The sequence below is a fragment of the Lissotriton helveticus genome, chromosome 2_1 (genome assembly GCF_964261635.1).
Source record: "Lissotriton helveticus chromosome 2_1, aLisHel1.1, whole genome shotgun sequence".
NCBI lineage: Eukaryota > Metazoa > Chordata > Amphibia > Caudata > Salamandridae > Lissotriton > Lissotriton helveticus.
In genome coordinates this window covers 1,506,470,520-1,506,482,306 of record NC_136059.1, presented here as the reverse complement: position 1 = coordinate 1,506,482,306, position 11,787 = coordinate 1,506,470,520, and the positions used below count along the sequence as shown (strand labels likewise).

Here is an 11,787-nt window from a genome sequence, read left to right as displayed (position 1 = left end):
ACTGCCATAAACAAGAAGTATCTGTTGCGGTGTGTGGCACACCAGGCGCCCTACAGGGTGCCCTGTGCTCCCACACCAAAAGCACCCTACCCACCCAGAAACCTTAGAAAAAACAAGGGGGCACAAAGAGTCTGTGGCTCGGACGTTCCACGGCCTCGCATCCACACCAACCCAGAGAAAGATTTATACATAGAGTCTTGCTAAATAATGAACAGTGTCAACTTGCGGTTTACTGCCAAAGGTGCATGGCCCCACATCCACGCCAACCCAGAGGAAAATTTTGGCAAAGAGTCTCAATGAACAAGAACCAATGTCGACTTGCTGTTTGTTGTCAGTTTTGTGCCAAAGAGTTCCGGGAGGCCGCTCCGAACTTGTGGACCTTCTGTCAGAGCCAGAACCATGCCGCCTCTTGGATTTAGGCCTCCGTGGCCTGGGTGGCCATGAGCCTCGCTATGAGTCTGAGTCCAAGAGCGGCAGGGAACCTGGCCGAAGTTGAGGACGCTCATCAATCCAGGCACAAACAGATTCGGAAGTAACAAAGAAAAACGACTTGGAATTGTAAATCACCCGCATCCTGGCTGGATATAAAAGCATATATTGTAAGTTCATGTCTTTCAACCTGTGCTTTGCAGCAGCGAAGGATTGGCGTTGTTGCTAGACCAGGCGCGTATAATCCGGGAACACCATGATGGACCGGGACTCATGTTGAAAGCAGTCTTTGTGTGTCTGGGCATATAGCAGTACTGCATCTCGGTCAGCATAGTTCATTGGCAATCACCGGTCTATGAGTCTCTCCCGGGGGAGGCTTCTGAGTCAGGGCCGGGTGAGCAAGCTCCACCACAAAGGTCGAGGACAGGAGATTTCTTGGTATGAGGTCCGTGAGCCACCGAGTGATGAAGCTGGTCATGGATGCGCCCACGCACCCCTCTGGCAGGCCCACAAACTGCTGATAGTTGTGTTGCGCTCTTCCCTCCACGTCCTCCAGCTTAGAAGCCAGCTCCTGTGACACGTGTTTATCAACCTATTTTTGGAGGGTGGAAACTGTATCTTCAACGGTTGAAACCCTCGTCTCCGCTTCCGTGATACAATTAAGAGCCTTGCGGAGATCCTGGCGCAGAAATGAGACCTCCGACCCCACTGCACCGATCTTAGCGTCTAACATTCTCCACTATCACTCTCTCCGCAGCTCGGCCACTGCCAGTAACCGGGAAATACGTCCCCCTGCACGGTCATCAATGCAGTTCCTCTGGCCAGGATTTAGGCAAGGTTTTAGCAGGATAATGGCGTGGATGCGCGGAATCTGATTAGGCTGCGTCCGCCATGATGGCCCTCCAAGCCACACCCCCGTTGCTCTCTTTCTGATGCTATTACCAACCTGTTGCTGGTGCTGTCTCTTCCCATCTGACGCTGTCACTGCCCTCATGCTGATGCTGTCACCATCCTTCTGCAGATGCGGTTGCTGTTCTCCATCTAATTTTGTCATCGCTCTCATCTGATGTTGTCAACACTGTGCGTCGGATGCTCACAGTTCTACTGATGCTGTCCCTGCTGATACTGTCGTGGCTCTCCATCTGATGCTGTCACTACTGTGCATCTAATAGTGTCAATAGCATACTGCTGACGCTGTTTCTGTTCTTGTCAATGACAATGCCTTTTAGTTATCCGTTTTAAAAACAGCACATAAATAAAAGGCATTGTCATTTACATGCCAATAGCTTAAACTATTGCATTGCAAATGCTTGTTAACTTCAGTAATGCCAACAAAGGTTTGAGATCACATGGCATCACTTCTTGTGATGTTGTCAGTGTCAAATTAGTTCATTTCCTGTCATGTCATATGGGGGTCAAAGGCCTTGTCATGTCACTTCCCCTACCCCAGGCATTTTAGTGAATCGGCGTACTTGCTTCAGATGCTGAAAATTCAGCCGATAACTGGCATTAACCAGAGGCCCCGATGTCGCCAAATCACCTGCCTGAAATAAAGCAGCTGGGCCGAAGGGCTGATAGGACGCTGCCTCCTAGTCTTGTGGAGGGCTACTCAGAGGTACATATCAAGTGTCCTTCATCTGTCAGACAATCGCAACAAAGCAGATTGGATCAAACTCCCTGTTTATTAACGCTTCTCTCTAACAGTAGAACAGTCACCTCAAAAACGTAACTAGGCATCAGTCTCAGCTTTGTAGTTGGCAGTTCTTTTTATTGCTGTTATTGAAAGTTCTATTTTCATCCATGACCATCTGGACGCGTCTAACTCTTGCCCCAAGACTTTCTTTCCTATAGTTCATATGGAAAATGGTCAGTGCCTTTTTAAGACGTGCACCAGAACTCGGTGGCATCTTCGGGGCTCCGTGAGTTGACGTCATAGTGCACCATGTTTTGAGATGAGGCCACACGTGGGGCATTACTCTGAGTAGACATGGCGTTTCGAGCGTTTAGAATGCGATGCACGTTGTTGAATTTCTCTGTGCTCGCCCGACGTATGGCCGTTAGAGTCTAGAATGCATATAACGTACAGGTGCTGGACAATTTTGCAATGTCATTTCCAGTCAGTGCCAAAACATTTCCATTTATTGACCTTACAAAAAACAACATTTTGCACCTGACAGTTGATGCAAAATGTGTTCTTACACTGGCTGGCCAGTGCAAAGAATTCTGCAGAGTTATCTGCACTGGTGCAATCTATGTAGGCGCTGCACCTGGACTAGCACCGAAGAAACCACATCTGGTTTCACAGAGAAGTATCAATCTCGTGCCAACGGATGCCGACCCCAGGATCCCCCGCTGGTTTCAGGGCTGCCACAGCCTTTGAATTCGACCCACACCCCCACCCCTCACACCGAGTTGCAGTGTCAGGACTCACGCACCTCATTTCACTGTCCTGGGCTCTAGAGACGCCAGCATCGCCGCTTCGGACCAGAGGTGTTTGTAGGAACGGAGTGACGCAGCATGGTGAGGCAGGGGTCTGTGCTCTGGGCTCTGTTGGCTCTTTCCCTTGGAGCTGCTTTTGTATCAGGTAAGTGTGACATGGGAGATGGAAGGTAATAGTCATTTTTAATGAATTATGAAATGATAATTAACTGTTATTGTGATCATCTCTAAATTTAGCCAGACATCGCCAACCTGTGGCACACTGTCACAAGCGTTGTAGACATTAGGTGCGGGTGTTAGCACCAGAAACCACCGGCTCAAATTAAGCACTGGTAATACCGAAGGAAAACACAAACCTGCTCTGCTGCTCCAGGTGGGGCCGACTTTTGACTAAGTTGGGCCCAAGGCCAGTGAGTCTAGCCTCTGTGCGTTATTAGCAAACTACTTTTAAACACCCCCGCCCCCCTTTTTTTCGGGCTGCCAGCACCCGATCTTTCACTACAGCCCCTCATTTCCTTCCTGCACGTTCCTTTCCTTGCCTAGGGATGCCACATTTCCCAGAGAAAAATTCTGGTCGTTTGCTCATGTTTTAAGTTTCTGGAAGGGCCCGTGGCTGATACTTAAAAGGACTTTATATACAATCCGCCGTGTTCACTTTCAACACAGGGTTTCTGCCATTGTTTAATTTAACTATCAGTCACTGACCAATAAGGGAGTCTTAGAACATAATTTAACATTAGTTCTCGTTTGCTGCTTTAAGTATGCGCTGATAAGAGGGAAAATACTGGATTAAGGTGATTTTTCTTAATTTTTGTACTGGCAGGAAATAAAAATATTGCTCATCCCAGTAAAAAAAAAAAAATCGGCCTTGTGGAAACCTATTCTTGTCTCCATCTTCCTTCCCCCACCCTCTCCTCAGGGCTCCCACCTCCCACTTTCTGTTTAGCTCCATTTGAGCTTGTGTGCGGCAGAGCAGTCAGGTGAGCGGAGGAGGTGGAAATGTGTTCAGGTCTGGTGACTGTGGCGAGGTGATCAGCATGACCTGACCTATGAGCACCCACCAAATGAACTAAACCCTGACATCAGAGAAGGATCGAGGCGAAGAGGAGGAAAGACATAGGGTCAGTTGCTCAGGTTGCCACATTTTCAAAAGAAACATAATAGCCATTTGTTCATGTTTTAAGAGTCTGCAAAGGCCTGAACGTGATACTTAAACAGAACGCCATATAAAATCATATGTATTCATTTGAATCATGACTTTTCTCTTTTTGTTTACTTAGCAGTCAGGGATCGTTAATCCAGATCTAGAGCATTTTTAAAGTATTTTCTTATTTTTCCTGTTTGAAGTACGTAGCGTTAGAGGGGGAAAAATACCGGCTTTAGATATTTTTTCGAATTTGTGTGTGAGGCGGCTATAAAATAAAGGTCATGCTTGTAAAAAAAAAAGCCAAGCGGCAACCCTATCATTTCATTTGTAGTGGAGGTTGAAGAAAGTAAATCTTCCCTTACTCTCTGTCACAACACAGCGACCCCGGCCCCTTCTATACCCTCAGCCACTCTCAACTATATTTCCTGTCATGCATAGCGCTTAGCAAGTCCAAGTGGAAGGAGAGGGGAAGTGGATTATGAAGGGTGCCGAACTTGGTTTTACCCAGGGCGAAATCTGAGCAAAGTTCAGCCCTGGCTCCAGACATCACTTAAAAAAAAAAATCTCCACTTGTCTGCAGATCGGCAACACGTTCTGTGGGGCACCGGCGCTTGGACCCCAGCAATATTTCACCTGAGGTTCCCCACGTTTACTGGGCAGAGTGCAGGCTGAAGTGCCGGGAATCAGAGAGGTGTAGGCCGTGTATCCGCCGATTGACCCTGGGTGAAGGGGCACTGTGGAGCAAAGGGTTAGTGAGCATAGAAGGCTGTCGGTCTGCGTAGGATGCAGACAGCAGGGAGGCCAATGTAGGAGCAGAGGAACAGGGAGCACAAACAGCTGTATTTGGACAGCGGCTGTGCAGAGAGAGCAGCGTGAGAGCAGAACGGACAAGGGGTACAGAGGGCAGCGCACATGTACAGGGGGCACTGAGCAGAGAGGGCAGTGGGTGAGCAGAACGGACAAGGGGTACAGAGGGCAGCGCACATGTACAGGGGGCACTGAGCAGAGAGGGCAGTGGGTGAGCAGAACGGACAAGGGGTACAGAGGGCAGCGCACATGTACAGGGGGCACTGAGCAGAGAGGGCAGTGGGTGAGCAGAACGGACAAGGGGTACAGACGGCAGTGCACATGTACGGGGGGGGGCACTGAGCAGAGCGGGCTATGGGGGAGCAGAACGGACAAGGGGTACAGACGGCAGTGCACATGTACGGGGGGGCACTGAGCAGAGCGGGCTATGGGGAGCAGAACGGACAAGGGGTACAGACGGCAGTGCACATGTACGGGGGGGGCACTGAGCAGAGCGGGCTATGGGGGAGCAGAACGGACAAGGGGTACAGACGGCAGTGCACATGTACGGGGGGGCACTGAGCAGAGCGGGCAGTGGGTGAGCATAAGTCGTAGAGTGCAGAGAAGGCAGAGTGCATGCGGTGGGACAGGAGCAGAGGCAAGAGGGAGAGCTGAAGCAGCAGGGTGCAGAGGAGGTAGTTCGTGTGCAGAGAAGCCAGTGAAGACTGGGCAGTGTGTGAGGAGGAAAGACAGGGTGAGCTGTGGGACAGTATGAGCAGAAGAGAAGGGAGGTCAGTGTATGAGCAGACAAGGCAGAGTGCAGATGTGTGTGAGGAGAAGGGGCAGAGAGCAAACACGGCATTGGGTGAGAAGTGGCAGGGGACAGGGAGGGCAGTGTTAAAGCAGAAGGGGCAGGTTGTAGAGAAGGCTACTTGGTGTCACAAGGCAAAGGCACTGGTGAGTTAAGGTGAGGTCACCTTTCAGCTCTTTTCTTGAGATTCTTGCCTTGTGGTGCCATGATGGTCAAGAGAAAGAGTGAGGACAGAGGAAAAAACACTTTTTAATTCCAGTGCAGCGGCCTACTTATAGATCTCTTAAAAAACACCATAACATGTATCTGGCCTACAGAAAATAGCTGGGGCAGGCCTCCAAAATCTGGGATGTCTTGGCAAATCTGAGGTATCTGCCCTCCTACCTACAGAGTAAGATCTGTGACTATGAAGTGATTAAGATCACTGTTACCCAAATCAAGGATTCAATGATAAGCGGGAAACAGCCGTTACAACACGGTCATAACCACCCATGACCATTAGCACCCATCCTTTACAACATGGCTTTACCACACGTTTGTTGCCACAAATCATTTACCACGAATATGCCTTTACCATGCATGCCTTTACTATGAAATCAGGCCTGCATGTTAAGGGCATATTTGTAGTAAAGGATGCGTGGTTATGACTGGTTTAGGGTTCAGGGCCAGCAGGGGGCAGTTTTAGAGCTCAGGAAAAGAGGTGGTTGTAGGGTTCAAGGCTGGGCAGGGGACTTCAGCAGGAGGCAGTTTTTGTCTCAGGGCCAAGAAAAGCAGCAGTTTGAGGGTTCAGGGCCGGGCAGGGGACTGTGACAGGGGGCAGTTTTAGAGCTCAGAGCCAAGTAAAGGCATATATGTGGCAAGGATGTACGTTGTTACAACGCATGCTTTTACCACGCATGCTTTAACAACGCAGGTTTTTCAACGCAAGTCGTTACAATGACTTGCGTTGGGGTGTGCTGGATAGTGAATAGTTTACTTTACTAGTCCAACTCCAGTCCCCGTGGATAGTAGGGAAGGTGTTGAATAGTAAAATAAACTATTACCTATCCTAGAGTGCCCCCTAGCGCAATTCGTTGTAATGACTTGCGTTGGAAAACCTGCGTTGTAAAGGCACTGCATGGTAAACGTTGCATCGTAAAGGATGTTTCCCGTGTGGCAACACACAGCGTTCTACACAACTCTGCCTCTTGCTACCTTTCTGGCACGCTTGTGGAACCCCTCTCTTCAAGTTCTGGGACCAATTTGGTACTCTCTGTCCTGGTTCAGGTTCTCTCTCTCTCTCTCTGGTTCTCTTTCTCCGGTTCTGGCATCTCTGTCCTGGTATTCCGTCAGTAGATGCAGGTCAGTTCACAATGTCTATTTCCCTCTGTCAGCGAATCACATGTGGATATATACTTTAAAACTAGACGGCTGATTCTGCTACTGCACGCATGTCATTACCAAGCATGAGCCTTTACCATGCATGCCAAATTTTGACCAGCTATATGCCCTTACCAACCATGCCTTTGCAACAAAATTTTCTTGTTAAAGGCATGTGTGGTAAAGGCATATACGTTGTAAAAAGTTTTATGGTAAATGCATGTGTGGTAATGACGCATGTGTTGTATTGTAAACATGATCAGGCATGCGTGCTAATTGCATGTGTGATTCCGTCATACATCTATGATAAGCATACACTAGCCCATTGAAGAAATGTGTGACCGGGATTTAGGCTAGACTAATTTCAAAAAACATGTTCTAGATCATGCCACAGAAAGGGATTGGAGGAATATGGTGTAGATGTCTAAATTGTTTATGATAATTAAGTGCATGAATCACAAAACACTAGGGGACTCTTTCAGAGTTTGGCAGACCTGATACTCCATTGTAGCAGCAGCGGAGTTCACTGTCTGCCAAAGTCTCGTCACAATTTTGAGTTGGTTGGCCTGCCAGGTATATGCAGATGGAGTAAAATGTACCTGTTGGTATAAATCATCCTCAAGTGTCCCGAGGGATAACATGCCATTGGAGTTATGACCATCCACCAGTGGCGGCTGCTCCTGAGAAGCTGTAATGGGGCGGGGAGGGGCGTTAAAAAAAAGATAATTCATTTGCCAGCTGGCCGGCAGGCCGCATGGCTGGCTGCTTTCTCTCCCCCGCCCTCTTCCTGGCTTCTGTGCAAACAGGAAGCAGGAAGCACCCAGGCTCCTTAAAGCCAATCACACAGCTGCAATGCAGCGCTGTAAGTGGTCTGAACGCTGTAGTTTGGTGCTCAAACAGGGAATGGGAGCCTGGCCATGTTCTCCACCCAGGCTGTAATACAGCTGAGATGGAGAACTTGCAAAGTGCGCATGACTGTTTGGCCGGCCCAAGACAGCCTGCCAACCATTCCTAGGCACTTACAGAGTGCCACCACTCCTCCCCCTGCCCTGCCCAGCTTAGCTCCACTCCACCCTGCAAAACTGCCTCAGCACAGAAAAATAAAATGATAATAACCTTGTGTTATTATCATTTTATTTTTCCTATATTGCAATGCTGAAAGGTGTAGTGGTGCGGTGCTCCTCCACCTTATCTGACGAGCAACCACTGCCATCCACCCCTCTTTAGAATGGATAGTTGGATAGCTTTTTTTTACTGTCTTTCACCGCCAGGAATATTCTGGTGTTTAGGGACAGTGACATTTTTTTAAAAATTGACCTCCATACCATGGGAGAAAACTCCCATGGTGTTGAGGCCATTAGTGTTTACTTTTCCAAAATTAAACTCTCACTTTGGGTGTTTTTCTGGAAAAGAAAAAAGTTTACAAAATGTGGTGTACGCATCCATTATCAGAGAAGGACACAAACCAAACATTTGAATGGCTTTGCATGATCCGCCGTGGCAGTGGTTCATACAAACCCATATCAATGTTAGAGAGGGAGCTACCCTTTTGACAGGAAAAGGATTGGGTCAACAATCTTATGAAAACAAAAACTCCTTCTCCTGAGTTTGGCAACTGGCTAGTAATGTTAAATTCCCATGTGGGGATTTACATCAGTAGGGAGGGGGGGGACTAAATTGTTGCGTAGGTTACCAAATTTACACCTTGGTATGTATCAGACCAAAAATTAGCATTAAAATATTGCAAACACAAAAATTAAAAGTTTTGTTCATTTTATTTTAAAACAATATTAAAAATTATGATAACACATTATTACAACAAAACAATTTTATGCACATTCAACTTTGCTGTTAGCCAGCTATATTTAAAACCTCGAATTATTTATATAAAAAAATGCTGTTAAGTGTGGTTATACAGGTCTACATATACATCATATTTATTAAAAATAAGGAACAAACTGTCTATTTGTTAAACATAAAGAACAAACTGTCGACGCGCCGTTTCGGTGCCTCGAGTAATCTCGCACCTTCTTCAGGACTTGTTCATTTAAATTATATCCAGGTATATATTTCCTTCTCTAGACCTGTATAACCGCACTTAACAGCATTTTTTATATAAAAAATTCGAGTTTTTAAATATAGCTGGCTAACAGAAAAGCTGAATGTGCATAAAATTGTTTTGTTGTAATAATGTGTTATCATAATTTTTAATATTGTTTTAAAATAAAATGAACGAAACTTTTAATTTTTGTGTTTGCAATATTTTCATGCTAATTTTTGGTCTGATACATACCAAGGTGTAAATTTGGTAACCTAGGCAACAATTTAGGCCCCCCCCCTCCCTACTGATGTAAATCCCCACATGGGAATTTAACATTACTAGCCAGTTGCCAAACTCAGGAGAAGGAGTTTTTGTTTTCATAAGATCATACAAACCCATAGACATCACTGCAGGGCATAGGTGTACTCTAAATCGGGGGGGGGGGGAGGGGGATGGGGGTGGAGTAAAAGCAGGGTGGCTGGCATCAATTCCTCCCCACTCTGGCTGCCTTTACTCTGTCCACCAAACTGTAAATCGGGCCCTAGGATTAAAAGTTGGAAATATGTGCATTATTTCTATATTTGGAGCAGGTTTCTGACTTTTTAGGGATTCACAAACAATATCAGATGCACTCAAGAAAATCTTTAACACAGGTAGGTTTCTTGGAGTGCTCCGGTATGTAAAATGTATGAAGTAGATTTTCCAACAGGTATGAGAATTCTGCATATGCAACTTTGACGCAGATGTGCTATAGCTCATGTAAGCTTTTTCTGGACAGGGAAGATATTTTTCTCTTAAGATTGCCCCTGGCATCCCAATTATTAAGGGGGTTTCTTCCTTGTTCCCATCCGAGAAAGCCCCTTACTCCTAACTTCATTTGGTAGGAGGAAATTACATTTTAACAATGGAGATTTCCAACAGTTATGATTCGGTGATGAGATTATATATTTCCAAATATATTTTTTGCACACTTTGCAAATGTTTTTTGTGACTCACTACTACAAAGAGAGGAAGAGAGGGTTTTTAAAGATTTTCCTACATATAGAGATCCGAATAGGAGACAGAATGAATAGTGAATGCGCTGAACATCCCAGTAGAAGTGGCAGTGACAGAAATATGGGCCAACATTCATATAAACAGGATAAGGCTAGCTGAAGACCACTTAAGGTCTCTCTGTCTACTTTTGATGGAAGAATGATACAACTGTATGAGCAGAATGGTTTCAATGCATCCTTAAATTGATGCTTTGGGGATTATATTTACATTAATCTAATTCAGCACAATGAGACCCTCACTGGTGATTTGCTGCGCTCTATAAATGTGTGATTGATTTATTAGAATCTGATATCATAATTTAGAACGGTAAGTGAACATAACTCATAAACACATTTATGTGAAACTTGCAGGTCAGAGGTTTGAAAGCTGGCACGGCCATCTTGGCCTTTCATCATGCCAAGGTCTCTAAAATGAGAGAGTTTCATTGGGTAACATTAACTTTTGTTATTTGCAGTGTAACCAAACTTCTAAAAATATGGTGTCAATTTATACATTTGATTTGATTGATTGATTGGAAAATATATATAGCACACAAATGCCCAAGAGCGTCTATGCATTAGACCCGAGGGGCAGGGTAGGTTCCCAGATAGAGAATGGGAGCAAATTATAGTTGCTAAAGAGCCATGTTTTTAGTGATTTTCTAAAGGATAGCAGTGTTGGCTGTTTTTTTGTCAGCCGGGAGCGAATTCCATGTTTTAACTGTCCCCAGGATAAAACTTCATCCGCCCCGGGGAGCTTTCTTGAATCTGGGGGTCTGTAAGAGTTTGCTCAGTGACGATCTTACATTTCTGACGGGCGCATACCAGGTCAGGTGTTGCTTCAGGTATTGAGGCCCAATATATATATATATATATATATATATATATATATATATATATATATATATATATATATATATTACCTACTGGCGGTCGCCAGTAGGTATATATAGTTAGGATTTTTTCTCTATGGGATTTTTGAAAATTCTATGTCTAATAACTTTGGCGTTTGTGGACGGAATTGGCTGAAATTTTCAGGAAAATGGCACATTTTGTTTCTGAGCAGCCCTTGAAAATTTGGGGGGGGTTCGTCAAGGGGGGGCTGAGAAAAAAGGGGGGTCCCAAAACGTGTTTTTAACATTGAGTTTTCCATAGGGCGGTTGGCCTCACTTTTAGCCCGAACGGCTGAATGGATTTGCACGAAACTTGGCAAAATTGTAGGGACTGGTAGCCCGATGTGCCTTTTGTAGGTCTCAATATATGTGCTATAGTGGATTTTGAGAAATTAACGTTTAAAAAAGATATATATCTGTAACAGCGGACCGGGCAGCGCTCCAGGATGCGTACTTTTCGCGCAACGGAGCTTTGTGAAGCGAAGCTGATTGGTTCTCCGGCGTCTGTCAACATTCCAAACAGTCCGTAGCGGCCGCCATCTTGTCTCTCGGTAGGATCGAGAGACAAGAGGAGGCCAAAGCGAAGGGGCAAATGACCATAAGGGGGAATAGTAGATCCTCGCTGACCCCCTACGTTTGATGTGGAGGTTTTAAAAGGGCCCCGCGGGGCAAAAAAAATAAAAATAATAATAATCGAACGGCTGAATGGATTTGCACGAAACTTGGCAAAATATTAGGGACTGGTAGCCCGATGTGCCTTTGCTAGGTCTCAATATATGTGCTCCAGTGGATTTTGAGAAATTAACGTTCAAAAAAAGATATATATCTGTAACAGCGCTCCGCTTCGC

General features: G+C 45.8%; 1 protein-coding gene across 1 annotated transcript in view; it reads left to right on the top strand.

Moving 5' to 3' along the window:
• The first annotated feature begins 2,706 nt into the window (after positions 1–2,706).
• JCHAIN (joining chain of multimeric IgA and IgM) overlaps positions 2,707–11,787 on the top strand; it is a 123,405-nt gene continuing 114,324 nt past the window's right edge. The window contains exon 1 of the mRNA XM_078676396.1: positions 2,707–3,013. Coding sequence (XP_078532522.1) covers positions 2,947–3,013 — 67 coding nt within the window. The 5' untranslated portion in view covers positions 2,707–2,946. The remainder of the gene's footprint in view (positions 3,014–11,787) is intronic.